The sequence below is a fragment of the Microchirus variegatus genome, assembly GCF_963457635.1.
Source record: "Microchirus variegatus genome assembly, chromosome: 19".
NCBI classification, from domain to species: domain Eukaryota; kingdom Metazoa; phylum Chordata; class Actinopteri; order Pleuronectiformes; family Soleidae; genus Microchirus; species Microchirus variegatus.
In genome coordinates this window covers 21,681,468-21,705,752 of record NC_139820.1, presented here as the reverse complement: position 1 = coordinate 21,705,752, position 24,285 = coordinate 21,681,468, and the positions used below count along the sequence as shown (strand labels likewise).

At 41.7% G+C, this 24,285-nt stretch overlaps 1 protein-coding gene across 1 annotated transcript; it reads left to right on the top strand.

Annotated features, from left to right (window-relative positions):
- The first annotated feature begins 651 nt into the window (after positions 1-651).
- Positions 652-19,984, top strand: arhgef37 (Rho guanine nucleotide exchange factor (GEF) 37). Its single transcript, XM_083905588.1, has 14 exons — positions 652-770; positions 2,605-3,080; positions 5,295-5,424; positions 6,127-6,274; positions 6,364-6,563; positions 7,372-7,502; positions 7,680-7,784; positions 8,209-8,322; positions 8,761-8,930; positions 9,792-9,939; positions 10,078-10,206; positions 11,460-11,655; positions 12,363-12,532; positions 14,730-19,984. Exons 2-14 carry the CDS (start codon positions 2,616-2,618, stop codon positions 14,916-14,918), a joined length of 2,295 nt encoding a protein of 764 aa, XP_083761714.1. The 5' UTR covers positions 652-770; positions 2,605-2,615; the 3' UTR covers positions 14,919-19,984.
- The last annotated feature ends 4,301 nt before the right edge of the window (positions 19,985-24,285 follow it).

Here is a 24,285-nt window from a genome sequence, read left to right as displayed (position 1 = left end):
CCAATTACAGTGAAGGGATTTGCTGTGGAACTCTCAAATGACCCCGTCATTAGCGTAACTGGAGTGTTTTTGTGCTCGGTTTTTCTTTAGCGACGGACAAGTTTAGGAGCACGTAAACCTTTTATTTCCGGCCTGACGGACGCTGTAATAATAATAAGTCTCTCCTGTCGTTTCCTCCCCGCTGCAGTTGGAAGAGGATGACGGCGCGTCCCGCCGGGCTTTTGTTTCCTGCGAGAGGAAAACTTCAATCGCTGGCACGCTGCGTCCTCATTGGCCCGCGGAGTGTTTCGTGAGGGGCTCGATTCGACTCGATTGGTCCGTCGTTCCTCGGCCAATCGGCATCTGTCTGGGGGTGAGAGAGAGAGAGAGAGAGAGGCACTTCCTTTTTTTTCTTCTCCCCCACCAGCTGCTGCAGTCAATCAGCTTATTCAGCACTGTGTGTGTGTGTGTGTGTGTGTGTGTGTGTGTTCCCTCTCCCCCTCCCTTCTTTTTTCCTCTACACAACACTCGGCCCACCGTCCTCTCCACTCCCATCCCCCCCTTTTCCTCACACACACTTGTGAATACACATTGAAGCTTTTGCTGCCACATGTGTGTGTGTGTGTGTGAGTCACTGGAGAAAGTTACACCAGCGTGTGTGTGTGTGTATGTGTGTTTTCCATGCAGCAGCAGTTGCAGCAGTTGTGTCTCCACTGCAGCACTTCTTTTTCCTGGACGGCGCTCTGCAGCGGAGGGAAACTGCAGCTGAATCAGTGAATCTGCACGACAAGGTAACGACAACATAAATAATAATAATAATAACAGTCTGATCTCATGCTGATTCGAGTCTTTTGTGCAGTGTCATGTTTGTGCGGGTGCTGGACAGTTTGCCGTGGTCTAAACACCTTATATTTAGACTTCTAAACGTGTTTTTCCAACTTTAGTTTGCACATAAAGGGCAAATCAAAAGCAAAAACAACATCTGGGTACGTTTCCCTGCACAAATCTTTGTCAAATTAACCTATTGTAGACTTAAATTAGGAGCCAAGTTACTGAATGTGAGACTTTTTGGTTGTTAAACCTCAGTTATCCACCATATGTTGTTAAACTAAACCTGCCGTTGGAAGGGAAAGACAAACCTGTTTGATGAAGAAGCGTTTAAGACGCAATATCACTGTCTTGCAGTTGACAGAAAAGCTCAAATAACTACATGTCAACTCAATAAATATATAAAACACCATTTTTTCCCCCTTTTTCTTAACGGTTTTGCTTCTGACTGATACACAAACTAACAATCCAGACAGTAAAACGACGTGTTAATTAAAGGAAATATTATTGACAACAAGTGGTAGAAAGAAACATCTTTTTGTATTATTGAATATCATTAAACAAATAGTAAATGACCTGTCAATCATGTTTTTTTAAATACTTAATTCACTTGATTGTTCAGGTGCCAGGATTTCTAAAAATACTCCCATCTGCCTCAGTCAGTCGTCGAAGAAAGATTTAATCACGCTCAGTGACCTAAATCCTCACTCACTCACTGTTTGGAAACACAATCAAAACAGAAAGAGAAAGATAAAACATCAGGATCTTATCTTAACTACACTGTGTACACACACACACACACACACAATAATCAAACTGTAAAAGTGTGTTTTACCACATGTTTTTTACAGGATCAGAGATCAACTGTGATGCACAGTCTCCGGATCATTACTAACTCCTCAGTCAGACGTTAAAATTAAATCACAAAATGAAAACCGTCACCAGAGTCAACTCTTCCAGTCCAAACATAGCTGTGGCTGTGACTCATGTTCAGTGGAAAGAGGAACCCTTCTTTAAATCACAGCGTGTTTTCTGTGCAGCTTCAGTTCCAACAGAAAGTTGAAATCTTCCAGGTATTTCACCTTAAATCAAACCACAGGAATGTTGTGTTCGTCTGCCTCAAAATTCCACAAATCTTCAGCCAGCAGCAGATGTTTAGAGTTAAAACTTTGCCTCATATTCCTTAAACCATGGACTAGGTGCTGTACAGTGCAATTCATCCAAACGATTACGGGCCCCAAACCATTACAAAACAAATAATTGAGGACTTTTATTCTAAAAAACACAGACATTTAGATTAATTTTAAAGTAAATTCACAATTCCTGTTCAAATCCAGTTTTTCTACGTGCAACAAATTCCATTTTTTTTTCAGGTTCAAGTCGACCAGTCGTCGTTTACAGTTTTGATTTTTATTATTTTTGTCTATTTATGTCCATGTTCAGGAAATGACTCTAGTACTTGCCTTCAAAAGTAGTCAGTTAGCTCAATTTTGAAGGAAAGGTTGTATTTAATACATGCCAAGTCCTTATGCTGTGCCTTCCATCATAGAACAGTATGGAATGGAATGGAAGGTTAAAGCCTCGGCGCACATTGTGCCTTTGTTTGTCTCCATAAGACGTCCAGCTTCTGTACGAGAATAGACTTCCGTGATATATTTACATATAACCAAAGACTTGGAACGGCTGGAGTCAGTTACTTTGCAGTGATTCCTAAAAGGAAACCCCTAAAAAATACAAACCCTACTGTACCAAACACAGCTCTGAAGTTTCCAAACAGTGTCTCTTTCTCGTTGACAGTGAGCTCCATCATGGAGGTGCCCAGAAGGATGCAGACTTCCTCCTTCACACTGGCTCTCTCCAACCAATCCTCCTCCTCCTCCTCCATCACTTTACAGAAGGTCACGAAGATAGATTCCTTCCTGGAGAAGGACGGACCCACGCAGGAGAACGTCTTCGGAGAGGAGACGCTGAACGCCGAGGAGGAATCGTCCGGTGTTCCCGCGTCTGCCGGCGCCTCGGTGCTCGGACGTTCTCGGTGCGTCCTTCCCTCGGAGGACAGCTTCTCCGAGGATTGCCCCGTGTCAGAGGAGAGGTTGGCGGAGGAGGCCGCGGAGGCCGAGAAGAAAGCCGAAGAGGAGGAGGCGGCGGCGAGGGAGCGAGCGGCCCAGCGGCAGCTGATGGCCCTGGAGGAGCTGGTGCAGTCGGAGAGGAATTATCTGCGAATGCTGCACGTTAGCGCGGTCGCCATCAGGAGCGGCCTGCAGAAAATACAGGTAATGAAGCAGTGTTTTGGTTTTTGATTCACTGGGTCCAGTGTGACAATGGGGGCCTGCCCCTGAGCAAGGCACCCAATCCCACATTGGTATTAAGGATTTTTATGATGTCGTCATTGCGTAGTTTCTGACCTAACTTTAATGGGATCATATTTAGGTGATCACCCACCAATCACAAAGAATTCTGATTGATTCGTCCACAACTGTAGACACGAAGGAAGAATTGAATGTGGATGAAAACACAACCCTTTGTTGTGTCCATAGTTGATCAAACATCTCAGATTATAATTCATCCACAAACAGACCCTCTAAATCGTTGGTTCTCAAAGTGCGGCCCGCGGGCCAATGGATTACAGTTGATAGTTTAAATCCAGGAGCTACTAAGCTTGTTATTGGTCATAACTGGATACAGACCAATAAGTGTAATCTGGTCATTAAAATTATTACAAATGGGATTTCTTTCTGTTTGGCGGCCCTCAGTCCAATCCTGGGTTCCTAAATTGGCCCTCAGGTATCAAAACTTTGAGAACCCCTGCTCTAAATGAACACTAGTTTTCATGAATCAGCCCTAACTTGGTCCAAAAACCTTTTATAAAAACATCTACATTTGTTTTTCTAAAGGAAAATGATGAAATCTACCTTTGTTTTCCCCTATATTAATATTGGGCGTAATATTTCATGAATAATGAAAGTTCAGGAATGTTTTTAATAGATCACAATATGAAAACGACAAAACAAATGTTTTTACATCGGGGACAGTGCCACAAATCATCTTTTTTTTGGTTAATTTAACCAGACCATGATTACATGTTGAATGCACTCTGCAGTGTCCACAGATGCTGTTATCCAGACCATGGTGTGTTATTGTTAGTTTTTCATTTATTACTGTTCGCAGCAGTAATTAAACGAGGCCTTAGAGTAGAAGAAGGAAGATGGAATTGATGGTGTAGCGGAGGAATAAAAGCGCAGTGAACTAAATGGAACACGAGCTTAAAGATGGAGGTGAAACTCTGCGACGTGATGGAGACGCAGCAGCAGAGTGGAGGAAAACAAACGTCCAGACAAACGAGGCCTTTGTGAGGAGAGGAAAGTTGCTGCGTTGTCTTCTGTGCTCTGTGTTGGCGTTGTTCACTCTGTCACTGCTCACTGTCTCACTGTCTCACCCACTCGTCTTTCATTAGAACGGAACGAGCAAAAACAAGCGTTGTGAATGAGCCGATCGGCTCCACATGACTCTCTCTCCTCCATTCTTTGTCCACATGTAGTCGGGTATCATGAAGAACAGAGGGGGTTTAGAGGCTCCTGATGCAGAACCTGATTTCTGAGGAGCTGGAGAAGTTTAGGAGTAAGATTTGAAGTGTGGTTATAATTCAGGGTTTGCTGGAATGGAAGGAAATTGGGCTTGTAACCAATCTCTATTGCTCATTGTTAACTGGACAACTCTACAAACACACATTAACGTCTATTTAAAGGAGACATATTATGCAAAATCAACTTTTTAAGCTCCCATAGAGTGGTCCTGTTGCACATGTATGTTAGTTATGGAGGTCTACTTGCATACATTAACTTGTTTTTATGGTCAAAAACCTCCTAGTTGCTGCAAACGAGCCGATAGAAATCTCTCCTCACTGAAGCTCTCATCAGTCGCATGAAATCTCACACCCGGAAGACAGACTGTGTTGTGATTGGCCAGCCAGCGTAGAGCCTTCCCAACTGTCTTGTGATTGGCCAATACCCGGAAGTGACGCAATTAGCACACCCGATCTCAGAAGCGCAGCTCCCCCTTCTGGAACGGTGGATGCACTGCTACTCATTATCAAAACATCAAAACAACGGTGTTTAAAATGGTTAGGGTAGCCTATAGAAGTGTTCTATTGTTGTCTGCACAGTGCAGCCCAGAGTTCTACACAAACTTCCAGCCTCCGAGGATTTACAGTTTATATATAACGGCAATGTGACGGCTAGACTCTGCAAATGATGGCTTTTCCTAATGCTAACTGCTGTTAGCTACAGACGTAGTTTCCTGTGTCTCATTTGCATTTAAAGAGACAGGCACTCAAAAACAGGGCTGTTTTGTTCAGGTGCTTCATCCTAAAGGTGTTTTGACCAAAGCTTGTCACAGACACGTTCATTAGGACACCAGGTTGAGCTAGCTTAACTTGTAGAAACAGCTGCTCCAGTCGTAACGCCTCTTGTCGTCCTGCTCTCCTTCAGCCTCCTCTACCAAACCTGAGCAGCATGTTCCTCCACATCGAGGAGGTGATGGACGTGTCCATGCGTCTCCTCAGCCTGATGGACCAGAAGCAGCTTCAGCCCGGAGATCCTCTCTTCCTGGAGACGCTCTGTAAGACGTTTTCACTTCACACCAACTCAGTTCTCCTCTCTGGAGCTGCTTGTAAAGTTTATTACTCGCCTTGTTTCGCTGTACTTTGCTTTTTTTATGGCTCTGGCATGTGTTTTAAAGACAGTGGAACCTCCTTGTGTTGTCATGTCGCTGATTTAATGTCCATAATAATAATAATAATAATAGAATGACTGTTTATCTTGTTTACCACATACATAGCTTTCAAATAAGAGTAAATAATCAGGGGCAAACCAGTGTGTATGTGCATCTAAATCTCGACTCAGGCTAAGGCTACCATGGTGAATTTATTATCATCTATTATGATAATCGATGAATCGTTTTGAAGCTTTTTTCGTGATTAAAACAGGATTTCTGATTGTTTTAGCTTCTTAAATGTGAATATTTCCTTGGTTTCTTTGCTCCACATAACAAAGAAATCATTAAAAGTGAATCATTTTGGTTTGCGGACAAAAACAAAGACATTTGAGAACATTCGTAATCTCCAGGTTTGACAAACACAGATCAACATCGGTCGGCTAAAAATCTGCGCCCACTATAGACTTTTAAAGATCCATGATGAGAATATTTTACTTTTATCGTTTTTTATCGTTTTGTGTTTGTAGAAATAAAGTTGACTTTGACTCTTAATCCAAATAAAAGCAGGATTAACTTGCTGTTTTTCTCCTTTTTTCCCCCCGACAGGTTCTTCGTTCCTCAGCTTGTCGCCGGACATCGAGGCAGCGTATAAAGAATACCTGTCCAACTACAACGACGTGACGCTGGTGGAGAACAGCTACAAACAGAAGGAGGCGCTGTGGAACGACATCGTCAAGGTCATCAAAGACGCCGCGTAAGTTTTTTTTTTTCATTCTCGCAGCAAAGCGCGTAATAAACGTGTGCAGAAACGTCGTCGCGTCATAACCGCGTCCTCGTCTCCAGGCCTGAAGTCAACGCCACGTCTCTGAGCTTCTTCCTGGTGATGCCCGTGCAGCGGATCGCCCGCTACCCTCTGCTGCTGCAGACCATCCAGAAACACACGGACGCCGCTCACCCGGCGTACGCTCTGCTGGAGCAGACCGCTCACACCTCCATCGCCTTGAACTGTCGCATCAACGAGTACAAGCGCTTCAGAGAAGTCGGTGAGTGAAAACGAGTCCCAATACCTTCCATAAACCTACATTTTTGCCCTAACCCTTAACCCTAGCCCTTATAATCAACCCTCAAAATGTAGTGAGCTCTGATGCGGGCTTAAAACCGAGTGGAAGATGAAATTACCCATGAGGCTTTGCGCAAATAAGCACGTTAAAATGTCGAATTGTGTTGGAATATGTTGGTTTGATATACATCCAAAGGACCGTTGAGCTTTGAACACTAATGTCAGAAAATAACTGACGATTTACGAAAACAGCTAGCTAACTAGCTAGCTAGCGGCTATTTACAGAACGATTCATGCTACATGACGGGCAAACACTTTCTCACTCTGCAAATAGCCGCTAGCTAGCGCTGCTACATCTGGGTAGTTTGTCAGTGTTTTGGACGTTCACTCGAACACGAATACCCTGGACTTGTCAAGATTCCAATCACATTTGTGATATAGCGTTTACGAGGACAGAGAAAAACAAACAGGCAACACAACAGCTGCATCCACCGGACTTTTTCCTAAATGAAAATAGAAGAACGCGAAAAATCTTAATTCATGTCGTAATAGAGGTAGAATAAGGTATTAATACGTGCTTAATGATTACTAATAAAGAGCTAGTATGCTACTTGTATATGTTTGTAAGCAGCTAGTTCATGGTCGATGTGTTCCCTCATCCCTAATTGATTAAAATGGATGTGGAATTTGCGAAAATTACAGTTCTAATTGTATATATTTTGGTTCAGTCATAAATCAGCAGTGTTTAAAATCGTCACGTATGTGTTATTATGTTGTTGTTTTCATTTTAGCCGACAAATACAAGAAGACGGAGTCGCTGACCATCATGGACAAGATCAACCGCCTCAGCACCCACAGCATCGCCAAGAAGACGGCGAGACTCAGCCAGCAGCTCAAACACGAGACCGGGATCGTACCCAAGGTAACGCCGGACGTTTAATAACCCGTCAGTCCACACCTGCAAACACAGAAGTCTATGATTAACTCGTGAGATGATTGTGTTTAAAGACATAGTTCAGGTTGTTTCTCGTGTGGTCGTACACGGTACTGACGCACACGGCACTTTAAAGGACACTCTGTTGTGTTCTTTGTGTCGCAGCTGGTCGACGAGGAGTTCGACGCCCTCCAAGACTTCTTCTGCGTCCTCGAACACGGCATCCTGCAGCTCCTGGACAACGTGGAGATGTACCTGCACCACCTTCAGGTGTGTGTGTGTGTGTGTGTGTTGTGTGTGTGTTGTTTGACCTTTTGAATGTTTTATTTGAAGTGTAACTTAACTCCTGATCCACTTTACCACCACTCCACACCGTCTTCACTGATACAAGGTTTCTTTTCTTCTATTATACTCTATATTCTATTATTGTTCTTTTTAAATATAACATGTATGTCTTCAGAACCTTTTGTTGAAGACCAGAAGCAGAACTTTAAAAACGTTTGTTCTATATCTGACCGACTCCTTTGTGACTCACGGAAAACTTGGAACATGTATTTATTTTTAATCATTTCTCGTCTTTCTGACTCCTGTCCTTGAGGTTAAACACATAAGTTTTTTCCGTGCACAGAATCACTGGTAAATTCAGTCACTCGTTATTATTCATTCATGTTTTTGTTGTTGCTGTCGTCTGCAGACGTTCCTCACCTACAGAACAGAGGAGTTTGACTTCGACATGGACGGAGAGAAGGAGCCCATTTGCTACAAGGAGATCACCACGGCGCTAAGACAGTGGATTCTTCCCACTTTTGTGAGTGTTTTCCCGCCATAGATAATATTTTCCTGTCCAAAATGTTCACGAATGAAAGAAAACAAGTTGTAAAAACCTCAACATGAAGCACATAAGCAACAGAATTATGCAGAGGTAAATGACCTGAGGGCCAATGAGCATCTAGTCTGGTCAAAAGGGGGCAAACGGATGCTATTTCCCAGACTTTCAAAGTAAAAGTGTTTGTATTGGTATGGAAGGATGTGTACTTCTCAATAAAAGACATATTTGTGATGCAAATCTTACTTATTCTGTCAACTTTCTCTCTTTATTCATTAGAGAACACTTTGACAATAAAATATGAGCATTAACTTCACAATAAAAGCATGTATAATAAACATGATATTGCAGCTAGTTAGCGTTCGCTAAGCTATGGACCGTAAATCACGATTTCCTTTCTTCCTTTCTTTCTTTCAACAGGAGAAGAGGATGAGGACGCTGATCCACAAGCCCCTCTGTGACCTCCGTGACCTCCTGGTGGGCCCGAGGAACCTGATCAGGAAGAGGCTGGACAAGCTGCTGGACTACGAAGTCCTGGAGTCCAAGTCTAACCTGAGCTACGAGGAGCAGGCCGTGGCTAACACATACAGGTTAGTCACTTTAGTAATGACGGAGCATAAGAACCTGAGAACTTAAGATTTAATTACAGTTCTATCTTCATCCACACGGACATTTAACCTCTGACGCAGCTGAAAACTGACCAACAACAGCTGAATCATGGAAGCAGGGGTTTCAAAAGCTTCCATTAAAAATAATAATAAGGATAAACATTATTATTATTTACTCTAGGCATGATCTCTTCTTGGTTTTCAATAATCCAGCGTTACTATTTTTGGTAAACGATGTCAGAGATGTTCTACAGTCGTATCATCGTCTGCAGAGGAACACAGCAGTGCTCTGTTTTCTTCATTCACAACAATGAAATGTAAACTATTTTTTAATGTGAGCACACGTTGAATTCCTCGTGGTTAACGACTAAAACTGCAACGACTAAAAAATGGGAACGTTTTTAATCTGTACGGGAAGTTTTACTCAACAACTGAGCAGAAGTTTAAGGAGGCGGATTTTTAGCGACGCTCCCTGCTATAGAAAAAGAAGAATAAAATAAAAATAATGTTACAATAAAGAAACCACAAAAAAATCATGAAAACTAGCTTGGAAAATTTGAGATTTATGATATTGAACTGTTTTGCTGATATATATCCGTATATGTAAGTGTTCAGATTGATCTATGTATGATTTTCTGTGCACAGTAGACATATTTAAAGTCTTTATCGACCGATGTACCGATAATATCCTGCGTTTCCAGTGAAAATACTGACTGAGCAAGATTATGTGCTAAAACTCACAAAAAGATGGGTTTTTATTTAATTTAAATGAAATGTTAACACTGCAAAATGCAGGAAACTATTTTAAGCTCCTCCTCTTTCTTCTTCATCTCCTCCTCTCAGGACCATCAACACGCTGCTCCTCACTGAACTCCCTCGCTTTAACGGCGTCGCTCTGCAGATGATCTGGAGAATGTTGGGCACGTTCAGTTGTCTTCACAAAGACCTCACGGCTGACATGGAGCAACTCTTCCAGAGCTTTGCACAACAGGTAGATTATCTAATCCAAGCTAATCTGATGTAAACACACACTGAATACAGTCACTGAGTCTCTGCACAGATGCAAACTGCAGGATTTGTTTGTTTTTGTTTCCGTTTCATCTTTTTGATTTTGTTTTTCTTCTCCTAGCTTCCTCACAGTGCTTTCAGCCCCGCTGCATTCTGGGAGTGGGCGGAGATCGCGGTTTTAGAAGGCGCGAGGAGGCTGAACACTGTGGGTCGAAGTGTGCGGGACACACTCAACGTGCCGGCCGTCCAGGTTTGTGTGTGTGTGTGTGTATGCTCTTGTCTCTCTATGCTTGTGTGGACCAACCCCTGGAAAAACACCTTTTTCGTGGGGACATTTTTCCTTGTGGGGACATTATGCCCGTTCCTGAACGTGGTCCCCACAATGTAGTAAAGACATGTAGATGTGTGTTTGTGTGTGTGTTTATGCTCTTGTCTTTCTATGCTCGTGTGGACCACCCCCAGGCAAATACCTTTTTTGCGGGGACATTTTTCCTTGTGAGGACATTATGCCTGGTCCTGAGCATGGTCCCCACAATGTGGTAAAGATGTGTGTGTGTGTGTGTTAATACTTCATTATTAACATTAAACACAGAAAAAGTAAACTGCAGAAACAACCCCAGCAGGACTGAGCCAGATAAGACGATGCATTTCCCAGAATAACGACGACTCGGCACTTTCAAACAACACAATTCTGCCGTGTCATGTCTTTGTGTCGTCGTCGACGATGACAAGAGCGTGATTTAAAACAAGCAGCTGTTCTCTTGGCGTCGTGAATCACTCGCTGACAGCACGTCGACGCCGCTCGACTCGTTCCGCAACTTTTCTTAATCTTTTTCTCGAAAGAGCGCTGACTTTTTCAGGAACGACGAACCCTGCACATGTTTTCACGTCACCTGTCACAGAGTCATTGTTTTCCACTGAGTTTCTATGACTCGGCACAAACGAAAACGATGAGTAACTCCCTCCTTAATTCGTAAACCGAGGAAACACCAGCTTTTCTCAGTGAAATTACGTAATTTCAAGTCAGAATACAGACTTTTATTTTGGTCATATACATCTGTATATTATCCTCTGTATTTATATTACACTCACATAGGATTTGAAGGTGTTTTAAAGCATATTTTTTGTTGTATTTAAGCAAACACAAAGTTCGTGTTGGAAGAATCCAGTCCATAGCAAATGTTTAAAAACAGGCTTATTATGAAGCCCCTCCCACATTCATCAAACCACTCAAATTCTCACTAAAAACATTACACGTGTGCAAACTTGTCAGTTTTTATTAGGTTTAAGCTCCTTAAAATAGGATTCATTGATTATAATAGGGTTCAAACCATAATAAGTTAACAAAGTACAGATTTAATAAAAACAAGGTATTTAAACCAAAGAAAATCAATGCAAAAAGTCTAAAGATAAAGAAGTCTGAAGAAGTTGCATGTTCTCCCTCTGCTCAGGCCTTTTCTGAACGTCAATAATCCTAATCCTCATCTTCTCTTCTCTCTCCAGCCTCTGAGTCCGTCGTCTCAGCGTCGTCTGCAGCAGCTCACGCACAAACACGGCTCTGGAAAGATCTACCAGGTGGTCGCAGCGGTGGTGGGGAGCAGAGACCTGGACCTGAACCTGGTCCGAGGGGAGCTGGTGGCCATCGTCAGTGAGATGGACAGTCGAGGAGACAAGAGGAGGTGGCTGGTCGATACCGGAGGTAAGAAGATTGACCCAAAAAATAGACCTGAAAATCACGTTTATTTTCTTAAGTTTGGAAAATGTTGACCTTTGTTTCTCAAACGTCTGATTTTCTCCACAAAAAAATCAACAAAATAATTCATGTTTTAATGATTTGTTTCAGTTAAGAAACCAGAAAATATTCACATTTAAGAACAAAAAAACCATAAAAATAAACATAACATGGTAGTGTGAGGCTGCTGCAAACAGGTCACTGACGCCATCTTGTGGCTAATCGATGTAACTGCTCACACAGTAATTACAGGTTCTACCAGAGATTGACTCATGAATTAGTGGTTTAAATGTTGAACAACAAATAATTATTAAAACAAAATCTTACTTAAACATTATTTAATGTAGAACGGGTCAATATATCCTTATAATATGTGTAATATAAAACAACATATGGTGTTAGTTTTTAAATATCGTCATATAATCTGGTTTTCAAGGCTGTTGCATTGATTGGCATATTAATAATATCAAATACATTTGTGAAATACACAAAATATTGATTAAAAAATACATGAAATCAAACATTTTGTCACTTGAAGCAGTTTGACCATATTTAGTTATATTTATAGTCCATTTCTTTCTTTCTAACACACAAATGTCCCTCATATCCTTCAAAAAGTCTTGTTTATTGACATGATATGAATAACAATCCTTTACCATTTCCACGTCACGCAGGCAGACGAGGCTACGCTCCTCCCTCCAGGCTCGTTCGCTACCATCAGCCGTCGGAGGACCCGCCCCCTTCGCCACACCTGACCCTGCCAGAGAGCATGATGGGAGTCAGAAGACACTCGTACACTCCAGAGAGCCGGCCGCTGACGGTCAGCAGCCAGCCGTGCTTCCAGGTAAGTGATGGACTTTTCCTTAATCTCAGTCGGTCCATTAGTCTGACTCAAATAGAGCTCGTCTTAGTCAGACTAACAGACCTGGATGATGTTACTCATAGTCACTTATAAAGGACTCAGGGTTAGGGTTAGACCTGATAATCTGGATATTAATGATCAGAAAAAGGCTCCTACAATCACGCACACACACCACTCTGAACTACACGACATAACAATGTGCTACCAGCAGGTGGCGGCGATAAACAATTTCTACCAAATATAAAGTCACATTTGTGTCTTGCCCAACGTAAATCAGAGGAGCTGGGGGTGGAAGGACGACAATAAAGGTCTGTTCATGTATTTACTGACCTTGTCTGGATCAGTGATCTCCAGTCGTGAGATGTGATGTTGGTTTCAGTGCAGATTAAACTCAGATTATGGACAGGAATTGACTGTAGTTAAGGTGAGATAAAGGCTGCGAGAGAGAGAGTGTTGCTATGCTAATGTAAGTCTGTGCGTTAATGTAAAGGTCATCAAAATAACAATATATATGGTGAGTTGACATAATTTCAAAATAAAAGTGTCTGTTAACGATAAACCACTATTTACTATGTTTAATTTACCAGGGTCGTTGAATGCGTCTCGTTAGCTCAACACACTGTTAAGTTGAATAGTTTAAATTCATCCCTATTATAAATAACCGTGAATTATTATAATTATTATTTATTAATCGGCCTATTATGCATATTTTTTTTGTTCTCAGAAACCTGATAAATGTTGCTGAGTCACTACAACTTTTATTTTTTTTCTATTTTAAATGACGTTTCCATTGAATTGACTGTAGTTATGTTGAGATAAAGAGAGAGAGAGGCTACAGTGATGCTATGCTAATGTAAGTATGTCTGTGTGTGTGTGTGTTAATTTAAAGCTCCATAATTAGCAGTTTAACCTTGTTAAGTGGGTTACTGTGTGAAAGGTTGAGAGGTAATTTATGCGAGGGAGTGCTGCGAGCTCAGATAACGTGCGTGTGTGTGTGCGTGCGTGTGTGCGTGTGTGTGTGTGTGTGATTGATTTACAGTGAGTAGAGTGTCATAGCTGGTAAATCCATGATGGTTAATGTGAGTGTGTGTGTGTGCGTGTGAGAGAGAGACGAGGATTCAGTGGAGTGGATTGAATCGGGATTGCGTCGGCCATCGTCACTGTGTGTGTGTGTGTGTGTGACACTGTATGTGTGTGTGTGTCCTCGGTGCCTGTTAAAGTGAATGATTGCTCCAGTGACCTTACAGAGGAGGTTCCTCTCACCTCCTCCTCCTCCTCCTCCTCCTCCTCCTCCTCCTCCTCCTCCTCCAGAGCCTTTAGTCTGAGAAACCATGTCCTCACTGATCACTGCACAAAATCAGGTCATGAAAATAGACTCACAGTAGAGTAAAATAGAACTTTATCGTCCATCACGGTGGAAAATTCACCTTTTTTTCTGCTGCTCGCAACTTTAACCGTCGTGATATTCAGGCCGCGTGGATTTATTTAGATTTTATAGCCATTTTTGTCCTTTCTCCACCCAAATAAATGTGATCTGGAGCCACGAAATTATAAAAAATGAAGATTACATCATGAGTAAAATGTTTATATACAGATATACTATATATAAATAACATGCATTGATGCATCTATGAGATCTAAAAAGTAGGAAAAAGAAATCTGTTGACATTTCTTTATTGTTTTTTCAGATGTGAATCTTTGAGTGGCTCACGATTCAATTCAAAATCGATTCTCGATTCAAACGATTCTCGATTCAAAAATTGATACAATGCATCGTGTGTTACGTCAAATTTTGGCATCAAAACAATACAGTTTGTATAAGAAAATGTGATTTTTAAATCAACTGATTCCAATTATGTAATCACACAAAGGCAAAATGAAGACAAACATTAATATTTATTCATTCAAAACCAATAAAAGCTTTCTTACTGTACAACAAAAATAACTTGCATAAATAAAAGCTGAGGCTAGCTGCCTTTTTCTCCTAGAAGTTACAAAAATAAACTGTACACAAATAACATAAAGTGGTGTTTTGTGTTTTTTTTTTAAAATAGAAGCTTTAACAAAAAAAAATTGATAACAAATAGTCCCCCCCCCCACTCCACATCCTCGACGCAGTATTTGGGAAGCCCTGATTTAAAAAATGCTTGTTTCTGACTCACTTTTCCGTCTCTTCCAGGTCCTGGCAGCGTACGACTTCTCGGCCAGAGGGAACCACGAGGTGTCGATGCGGGCCGGCGAGCCCGTTCGCGTCCTGGAGCGTCACGACAAGCGAGGGAACGGCGAGTGGAGCCTGGTGGAGGTGAGGGGCGGGCAGAGAGGCTACGTGCCCTCCAACTACCTCGTAGTGTCGCCGCTCAGGATATGAGCCGCGGGGCTAACCTCGGGGTGAGGCGTCAAAGCTGCTTCTAAAACTCAAAAGCTTCTATAGCTTTTATTTTTTTACTTATTTAGATTTTATCTAAACGGCCAAATCTTCTTTTTGATTTTTACAACTGGAAGTTTTTTCTCTCCGTGCCTTTTTCTGCACAAAGGAAAGCAATCGATCACTTTTACTTTACAAATTTTCCACTTTCATTGCGAAGTTTTGCGTGTGCAGTGTGGACTAGAGGTCGACGGTTGAGCCGAATAATCCGGACGATATTTGTTTGTTTTTTTAATTAGGGATGGGCGTGGAAAGAAAAGAACTATAATATTTTCTACTCCAATAACCACAAGGTGGCAGCAGTGGGAGCAAACATAGGGTCAATGGACTGCACCTGTTTTTATAGAAGTGATGACATTTACAAGGTTTCTTGAGTGCATCTCAAAGCTGCTCCTTTAGCTTAAACTCAAATGAGGAGGAAGACATCGAAATAGCGATATATTACATAATTTCAAAATAAAAGTGTCTGTTATGTTAAGTGAAACTAGAATTGAAAAATAATCTATTAATAAACAAAAACAGAAAACATACAGAAATAACTCAATAATTTACCAGGGTCATTGAATGCATCTCGTTAGCTCAACACTGTTAAGTTGAATAATTCAAATAGCATTTTTGCTCCAAATGCTCATCCCTATTTTAAATAACCATGAATTATTTATTTTTTTGTTCTCAGAGACCTGATAAATATTTCTTAGTCACTACAACTTTTTCATCCCAAAAGAAGCCATTTTTTTTTATTTTTAATGACGTTTCCATGCAATATTTAGTTTCCATGTTATTCCTTACTAGTTATATTTTATCAAACAAACAAATAGTTTAACTTTATGAGCCAAAAAATCAGCATCGGTTATCGGCCGTCGACCGTGTGGGCAATCTGAAAAACAGTATGACGACGTTTTTATCGTTTCAGTGCGGACGATAAAACCTTTGCAGAACAATCTGAAAGTGTTCAAAGTGTGAAAAGGACGAGCTTTAAATTATATCAACAGTGTTGTTCATATTTTCACTGGAATCTAAAGCAAACTAAATCAGTAAATATGAAGGAAGCGGCTGCCGAGCTGCTGGTGATGCATCACCACGTCCTGCTCACGGACGACGAGACGAGGCGTCTCAAAGGCTGAAGGACGATGTTTAAAGTTGCACTGTAAAAAAAACTTTACTGGACAATTTTGTCAAAGAGACGGGAGGCGAGTTTTCCAAGGTTTGAGTCGTGAAGAGAGAGAAGTTTGGACACGAAGACACAACTGAACTGAAGAAAGACGTGTGTTTGATAGTGTGTGTGTGTGTGTGTGTGTGTGTGTGTGTGTGTGTGTGTTAATGTACCTCCTCTTCCTCACTTGGAGGAAGAATCATCACTGTATCAAGACTGAGGCCACACATCCACACGACTACATTTTCATTTTAAAAATTCAAACATAAACGCAGGACGTAGACGAGTCATGTGACGAGAAGAGATAAAGACAAAATATGGCTTCTCAATCAAATCAACCAAAAATTATCCAGTTTTAATGATTTCCTTGTTTCCCAATTAAGTTAATTCATTGATTAGTTAAAAAAGTTCATGTTTCATTTAGTAACAGATTAATAATCCTTCAATTATTGATGTCATTCTATTCTACAAATTAAAAACAAAACCAGGCAGAACGAGAACGGTCATTCAACTCAAACAAAAATGAAAGAAAGTACGACTCAAATTGGGATTTTTTTTTTTTTTTTTTAACCGCGTTACTTCCTCGATTACTTTTATGTTTATCATTTCCACCGGGATGAAACATTTGGGATGGACGTTTCAAACCGGAACGCTATTCGGAAGTCGTAGCTAATTAGTCCATCATCGATGAAATCACTGAAAACTCAGTTCCTGAGCTGCCTTTAAAATATAAATACGTCATGAACCACATTTTTGAATTCTAAATGACTTAATTTCTCAACTCAGATGATCTTAAAACTGTTTATTTCTAGTTTTTTAAGCTTCTTATTGTGTTTTCTCCATAGACCTTACATCACATAGACCTCATGATCACAAGTATTCTCTCCAAGTCCCGCCTCTTGTCTTATATAATAGTTGCGCGTGCCTAGCGACTTTTGAAAGAATCAAAACGACAAATCGATCCATTGCTATGAGCGATAGCTGTCCAGTGATGGTCTAAGGACTTTTCCTTAGACCAATTTTTTTATAATGGAAACAACATCCGACTCGAAGGACAGCTGGTCTACGGTGGACGCCTTCAAGATGTCGCTTCTCTGTCGTCTTAGCGTTAAGGAGCTCCAACGCCAGGAGATTTCATAATCCCATCCAAGGATTTTGACATTCTAGTGTTTTTAAAAAAAAAAAATGGAAATGTATTAGTGTGGACGTTATCGTGAGTGTGTGAATGTGTGTGTGAAGTCTCCTCCTCGTCTTCCTCACACTGACACCGAGGACACCGTGCTCTCATCATCTCAGACTCTGTAATGTGATGTAAATGTGAGGCGTCTTCAGGCCTGAGTAGAGACAGAGACGAGTGAAGAGGTGGAAGAAACGGAGGAAAGTTTCCTTTTTTATTTTTAAAGGTGAAGTGTCACAGCTGTTCGCTCTCTCTCTGTCCTCATTACACTCCCAATCATGTCCTTCCTCCTCCTCCGTCGGGGGTTTTCAGAAAAGTTGAACGTAGCAGATGTTCCGACGACACACCGTCAGGACAGAATCGACCCACTTCTGTGCTCCGTTGGACACCTGATGACGCCTGTTGCCATGGATACGGCTCAGTCCATGCAGGTGGCGTTGGCTCTGCGGCCGCTCCTCCTCGCGTCGCTCTGGACGTCCTTCTTTTCTTTCTTTTTTAACGCGGATTAGTGGAAACGCGCCACTTCATTATCTTCGCGCAGCGGCGAGATCGCGATCCGCGTCAAACCTTTGTTTTGTTTTGTTTTGGTTTTTTTTTTAAACGTGGAAGATTCCTTGCCCTGGTCCAACACTTTCATCAATCTCCTTCACGCAGACAGATTTAATTAACATTTTATATATTAAATAAAAAAAGGAAAAAAGGCTGCGCTTTATGGCAGTTGGTGACAAATTGGTGAACGCAGCGGAGCGTTCAGTCGCTGAAGAGGACGGATATTTCCCTCAGGGTTTTTGGTGGAGACCAAAACGGAGATAAAAAAGTGAGGGAGAATGTTTTAAAAACATAAACATTATCAGAATATAATCCAGTCGCCTCAGAAATTGCGATTTATTTTATGCGAGTTCGTTCCATTTTCCACAAAACTTGAAAAGGCGCTACAGCTAGGGAGTAGCGCTTTATTCCCATATTATCGTAAGTAGATTGATAGTCACATGAGTTAAAAGCTAAATCTGTCGAGTTGCGGTAGCTGTGGCTAGCAGATACGGCGACAACGTGACGTCCCCTGCGATATCTCGCCACAACCCTAGTTACGGCTTGATGCGGTAATTAGCAAGCTAATGTAGCCCTTTTAGGCGCTACGCAACATTCCGATTATTATTGACAGGAATGTGTGTGACTTAGAATGTCGCATAGCATTTCAATGGAAACTTCTACAACTACAAACTACTACAGTATATCCTGGCAAAATCTTAGCTAGCTAACTATAGCTAACCCCAGAATTGTTGTCAAACTTGACGGAGCTTTGCGGCCAAGTCCTACATCTTACGCCACGTTCCAACCCTGATGGTAACCCAGGAATCTCAAGGTCAAAAAAACCTTGTGAACGGAACCGCGGCTACGTTAGCCCACGCAAGAACCACGTAGCGACTCTTTGCCGACATGTATCGCGAAAATAATCTAGCCCTTTTACTGGGCTAGATTGGCTTGCTAGTTCTTGCTAGTTGCTAGCATTCTGATTATTATTATTGATGCCAGCAGGACAGGAATGTGTGCATGACTTAATGAATTGCACACAAAAAATGTATGTGGGTAGCGTTTCCATTGAAACTTCAGTTAGATCTACACTATATCCTGGCAACGTCTCAGCTAGCTAAGTATAGCTAATGTGTCATCTTAGCGATTTTGAAAAAAATCCCAAAATTGTTGTCAAACCCAGATGGTGGCGCTGTCTTGACGAAGATGGTAACCTCAAGGAATCTCAAGTTCAAAAACCTTGCGAATCGAACCGCGGCTACGTTAGCCCACGCAAGAACCACGTAGCGACTGTTCACGTAACGGGATAAGAATCGTAAGAATCTTTGGTTTCACGCCCTTTTTTTTTTTACGATGACGATCCCAAAATCTGCCTTTTTTTGTTCTGCGTTTGAGTTTAAACAGCGTTTGTTTCTCGCTGCGTCAGCATGAGCTGCTGTGGGAGTGAAGTGAGGAAGCTGGAGCTGAGCGTTAGCATCCGTCTGAATGTCAGCGCAGCAGGAGGAGACTGTGTGTGTGTGCGTGTGTGTGAGATGACACTTAAATACCAAATGTCCTCGAGGTTTGAAAAATGGAGCGTTTTTACCAGCGTTCACCTTTTCAGACGCCACTTTTCTCTCCTCGCTGTCAGCGAACGAAGATCATGAAGAAACTGCTGTCGCTGATTCGCGAAGTATTTTTACTTTATTATTCACTCACAATAAACCTGAAAACCTGAAACCAAAACTTTGTGCACGTCATAAAAACTCAAATATTACTTTAAATATTGTGTTTTTAACGAGTTTGTGAACGTGCAGAATCATGTTTCCTGAAAAGACGGTGGAGTCATTAAAGTTATATATGAAGTACTCGCATGTGTCCACTAGAGGGCGTAGAAGACTGTGTGTGTGTGTGTGTGTGTGTACCTCTGTCAGTATTAGCATTTGTCTGAACTCACAGTTGAATCAAATCCTGTACATTTTGAATATTATTGCATTTTTGTTTCTGTTTGAAGACATTTAACCTGCTGATGTTGTTGTACAAAATGTCCAATGATAACTTATTGTTTTGTAACTCTTGTGTGTTTTTGTTAAAGTTTATGTTATTTAACGCCGCTGCCGCCGCCGCAGAGCAACGCGAGTCCTTGAAGCGTCAATCAAATTTCTGGTGTTGAACTCGTTGACTTTAAACTCAAATAAAACTAAATCACAAAAACCTGTTTGTGAGTCTTTTAGAGTCGTCGTGTACGTTTTGAGTTGCGACGTTTCCAACTCGGAAAACTCGGAGCAACCTAGCGTTCCACGAGTTAGGATTCCAAGATGGCCGACAAACGTCAACGCCAAACTTTTGCCGTGTTTGCTGTACAAGACACTACCTCGTTTTTTGTGTTTCCTTCAGGAACAGGTACAGAATGTTGTCGTTTTGTAAGCGCTAACGTGAAAACCAGAACCTACTCTGTGCCAATGCAAGGTTTTGCCTCATTAGGACCAGGTTTTTTGTCTTCAGTTCAGCACTGATGCCAGAAAAATGTCCTAAAGAACTCACACAGAGACATTTATATGCTGTGCTGTGCTTGAGAGTTCAGCGCTGCCGTCACCTGCTGTGTGAACGTAAAGCAGCGATTTCCACAGAAATGAAAACGCTGTCACAGTATTTTTACACACACACACACACACACACACACTCTTGTACATGCTGCATACTTAGAACCAGGTATAGGTGCTGACAAAGTGAGGACCAGCATTTCCACTTTATAAATCAACACAATAACAAATATCTACTTCATGAATGACATATAAAAAACTACTGGGTGCAGTACCGTAAAATGTCTGCAGGTGTCTGAATCCACCAGGGCTGGAAAACGGGGGTTTTTGTACCAAATTGAGGATCTGTGTTAAAAACAGAGTATAGCATGTTTACAACCTCAGGAAGTGATTTCAATGAAAACCAAGTTATGCCCGGCAAAAATGTCCTCACTTTGTAAAAATGTCCTCACTTTGTTGGTTAAAAACCCTCACTGGTCCTCAGTATGCTGCAAGTACAAGAACACACACACACACACAGTGTCCCAAACGCCTCATTATTGTGTCTCTGCGGCTGACAGATGTGTTTACCGCGCGACAAACATCCACTCGCCGCTGCCGCGATGCGTTGTTTGTCTGTCGTTAGCGTCGTTTGTGTTTATTTTTGAAACTCGCGTTGTTGATGTCGAATACGTGCGACGGTAAGAAAAAAAAAAAAAAAAAACTCCCTGTTATTGACTCACACTGAGAGTTTGTGGGTAAATAAAACACCGCTCACTTCCATCTCTGCACCAAACCCCATAGAGAAAATGAGTGATTTTAGCATCACAGCAGTTATTGATCCACTGCTGCTCCATCACTGACCTCTAATGTCTTATTTTGTCACTTCCATGTTTGAAATCCGTCATTTAGATTTAACTCTGTGACACAAAGTGACCACAGGAGGCAGCAGAGGACCAGCAGCTCCTGTTGTCACCGTGAGCTAAAATCACTGATTTTCTCTACGGGGTTTGGTGCAGGGGGAGTGAGTGGATTGACTTTAATACACTTAGCTGCCACTTTATTAGGTACACGTGACGCCTGCTGTGGTCGTCTGTAGATAATGGATTTATTTTGTCTTTATTGGCTTTAACCTTCGTGTTTGTGATGCTGCTGCTTTTGTTTTGTGTGTGTGTGTGTGTGTGTGTGTGTGTGTGTGTAGGAATTATATCAGAGTGTGTGTGAATATTTTATTAATATGCATTTGTTTCCTGTTCTATTTTTACTATACACACGCACATGTCTATTTAAGGGTAGGATTAACCTTGTGTGTGTGTACATGTGTGTGTGTGTGTACGTGTGTGTGTTTGATGCTCACGTCAGCAGAATCTTTTTTCGTCAGCAGCTCCATGTATTAAAACTCCATCAGGCGTCTGAAAGCCTCTGATTGTGTGTGTGTGTGTGTGTGTGTGTGTGTCGTGTTGTGCTTAGAAATTAGTCTTGGAATCACAGTGTGTGTGTGTGTGTGTGTGTGTGTGTGTGGGAGGATGATGTGTGTGTGTGTGTGTGTGGGAGGATGATGTGTGTGTAAATGTGTGTGTGTGTCTATAAATATCTCATCCTCCAGCTGAAGTTCAGCTAAAAATAGACAGAGCTCATTTGGCCACCTGGAGGACAACAGGAGAACTGCACCTCTGACTTTTAATGTTATTTATATATTTATTTATTGTTTTTTAATCTTCTACTGTGTGTGTGTGTTCTCGTATGTTCTTGTATGTGTTACCTCTATAGGACATGTGTAGTCCTCATGGAGACCAAAACCTGGTCCTGATGAGGTTTTTCCTTATGTTGTGGGGACCTAAATCTGTTCACACACTCACATTACGGGGACTTGTCTTCCTCATGGGGACAAAAATCAAGTCCACATGAAGTAAATGACCACATTTTAAGGTGAGGTTAAAGTTAGACTGAGGTCAAAGGTCAGGATTAGGCACAGTAGTAGTTAGGAAACCAGTGTGTGTGTGTGTGTGTGTGTGTGTGTGTGTGTGAGTGTGTGCGCGCTTAGAAAATTGCAAAACAAATGACGAGAATGGATTTTAAACGAGGATAAAAGTGACGCGACGACGTCGTTCAGCGTCTGCTTTGTTTGTTTCTCCACATGAGAACTGGTTCAGACCGGTTAGTGTGTGTGTTGTCACTGATGTCACTGATGTCACTGATGTGTGAGGCAATAACCTGAGGTCACGACCTCCGTCTGTCTTTTCCTAGAAAGAGTTAAACCCTCACTGTGACCTTGTTCTGCTCCACATGAAATACATCAGAAAAGATGAAGTGACGATCTGTCTCAGAGGAGGAAGAGGAAGAGGAGGAAGACAGTAAAAAACATATAGAACACAGTTTTTCATTTTTAGTATATACATATATATATATATATATATACACACAGTATATCAGTAAATCCATAAAGACTCTGTCAGTGTAAAGAGGAGAAGAAAAGGCCAGTGAAGGATTTTCTACTAGATCTGTGTGAGGAAGAGGAGGAAGAGGAGGAAGAGGAGGAGGTTTAAGTGATTCTGTCAATAACATCTTCTTCTTCTTCTTCTTCTTCTTCTTCTGACCTTGACTCTCAGCTGATGATGAACTGACATGTTTTTATTCTTTAACCAGAAAAACATGCTGCTCTTTATCATCAAATAACAGCGCTTTGTTGCCGTGGTTACACTGGACATTTATTCACTGTAATATGGAAGACAGGAATATCACTCACATTCACTCACTCACTTACATTCACTCATTCACTCACTCACTCACATTCACTCACTCACTCACATTCACTCACTCACTCACTCACTCACTCACTTTTACTCACTCACTCACTCACTTACACTCACTCACTCACTCACTCACTCACTCACTCACTCACATTCACTCACTCACTCACACACTCATTCACTCACTCACTCATTCATTCACTCACTCACTTACGCTCTCACTTACACTCACTCACTCACTCACACTCACTCACTCACTCACGCTCACTCACATTCACTCACTCACTCACACACACTCACTCACACTCACTCATGATGATCACGTCCACAAGAGGGCGCTGCTGATGAGGAAGATGAGAAGATGAGCGTCAAGTAGGAACCAAAGTGTCACATTAGCTGATTAGCTCCATTTGTGCTATTTCAGGACCCCCCCCCCCCCACACACACACACACACACACACTCTGCTGCTGCTGCTGATTAGCGCCCGCAGGCTCCTCCCACCTTCTACCTTATGTTTGACTCCGCCCCCTCAGCAGAGTCACTAAACCTCCTGATAACGTTAGCCGTGATCTTTGCTCTGCCGCGGCGTTGCTTTGTGTTTATCAGTAAACAGGAGTTTTACGAGGTGAAGGTTGTGTTAGTTTGTCGTCGTTTGGTTCAGGACGAATCGTCTCTTTATTGCTGCGACGGCCTTGAACGCCTCACATAAACGCTGTTATTATGACGGCCCTGTGTGTGCGCTTCTACTGCACTGAATAATTATAATGATAATAATAATAAAGCTTTATTTTTATCGTCCAGACAAAAAAACAACAAACAGTTGAAGGTTATTTACAAGCAGAGAGAAAACTTCTGAGAATGAGGAACTGAATCTATCAGGAGACCATTTTCGTCCGCCATGTTTTTACATTTGTGCTGTTTTTTAAACCGCTCACTCTCCCACACCAAACCCCATTGAGAAAATCAACGATTTTTATCACTGCACACAGGAGTTGTTGATCCACTGCTGCCTCCATTACTAACTTTAAATGTCTTATTTTGTAAGTTCAGAGTTTGAAAACCTTCCTTCAGATTGACCTCAGTGACATAAAGTGACCACACGAGGCAGCGGTAGACCAGCAGCTCCTGTGTCTCCGTGAGCTAAAAACGCAGATTTTCTCTATGGGGTTTGGTGCAGGAGCGTGAACAGTTTACAAA

Bases quoted from the DNA above. Each gene is read 5' to 3' on its own strand.
- arhgef37 (XM_083905588.1), top strand. From the start codon at position 2,616: ATGGAGGTGCCCAGAAGGATGCAGACTTCCTCCTTCACACTGGCTCTC. The intron at 3,081-5,294 runs GTAATGAAGCAG...GCTCTCCTTCAG, and splicing joins GCGGCCTGCAGAAAATACAG to CCTCCTCTACCAAACCTGAG. The intron at 8,931-9,791 runs GTTAGTCACTTT...TCCTCCTCTCAG, and splicing joins GCCGTGGCTAACACATACAG to GACCATCAACACGCTGCTCC.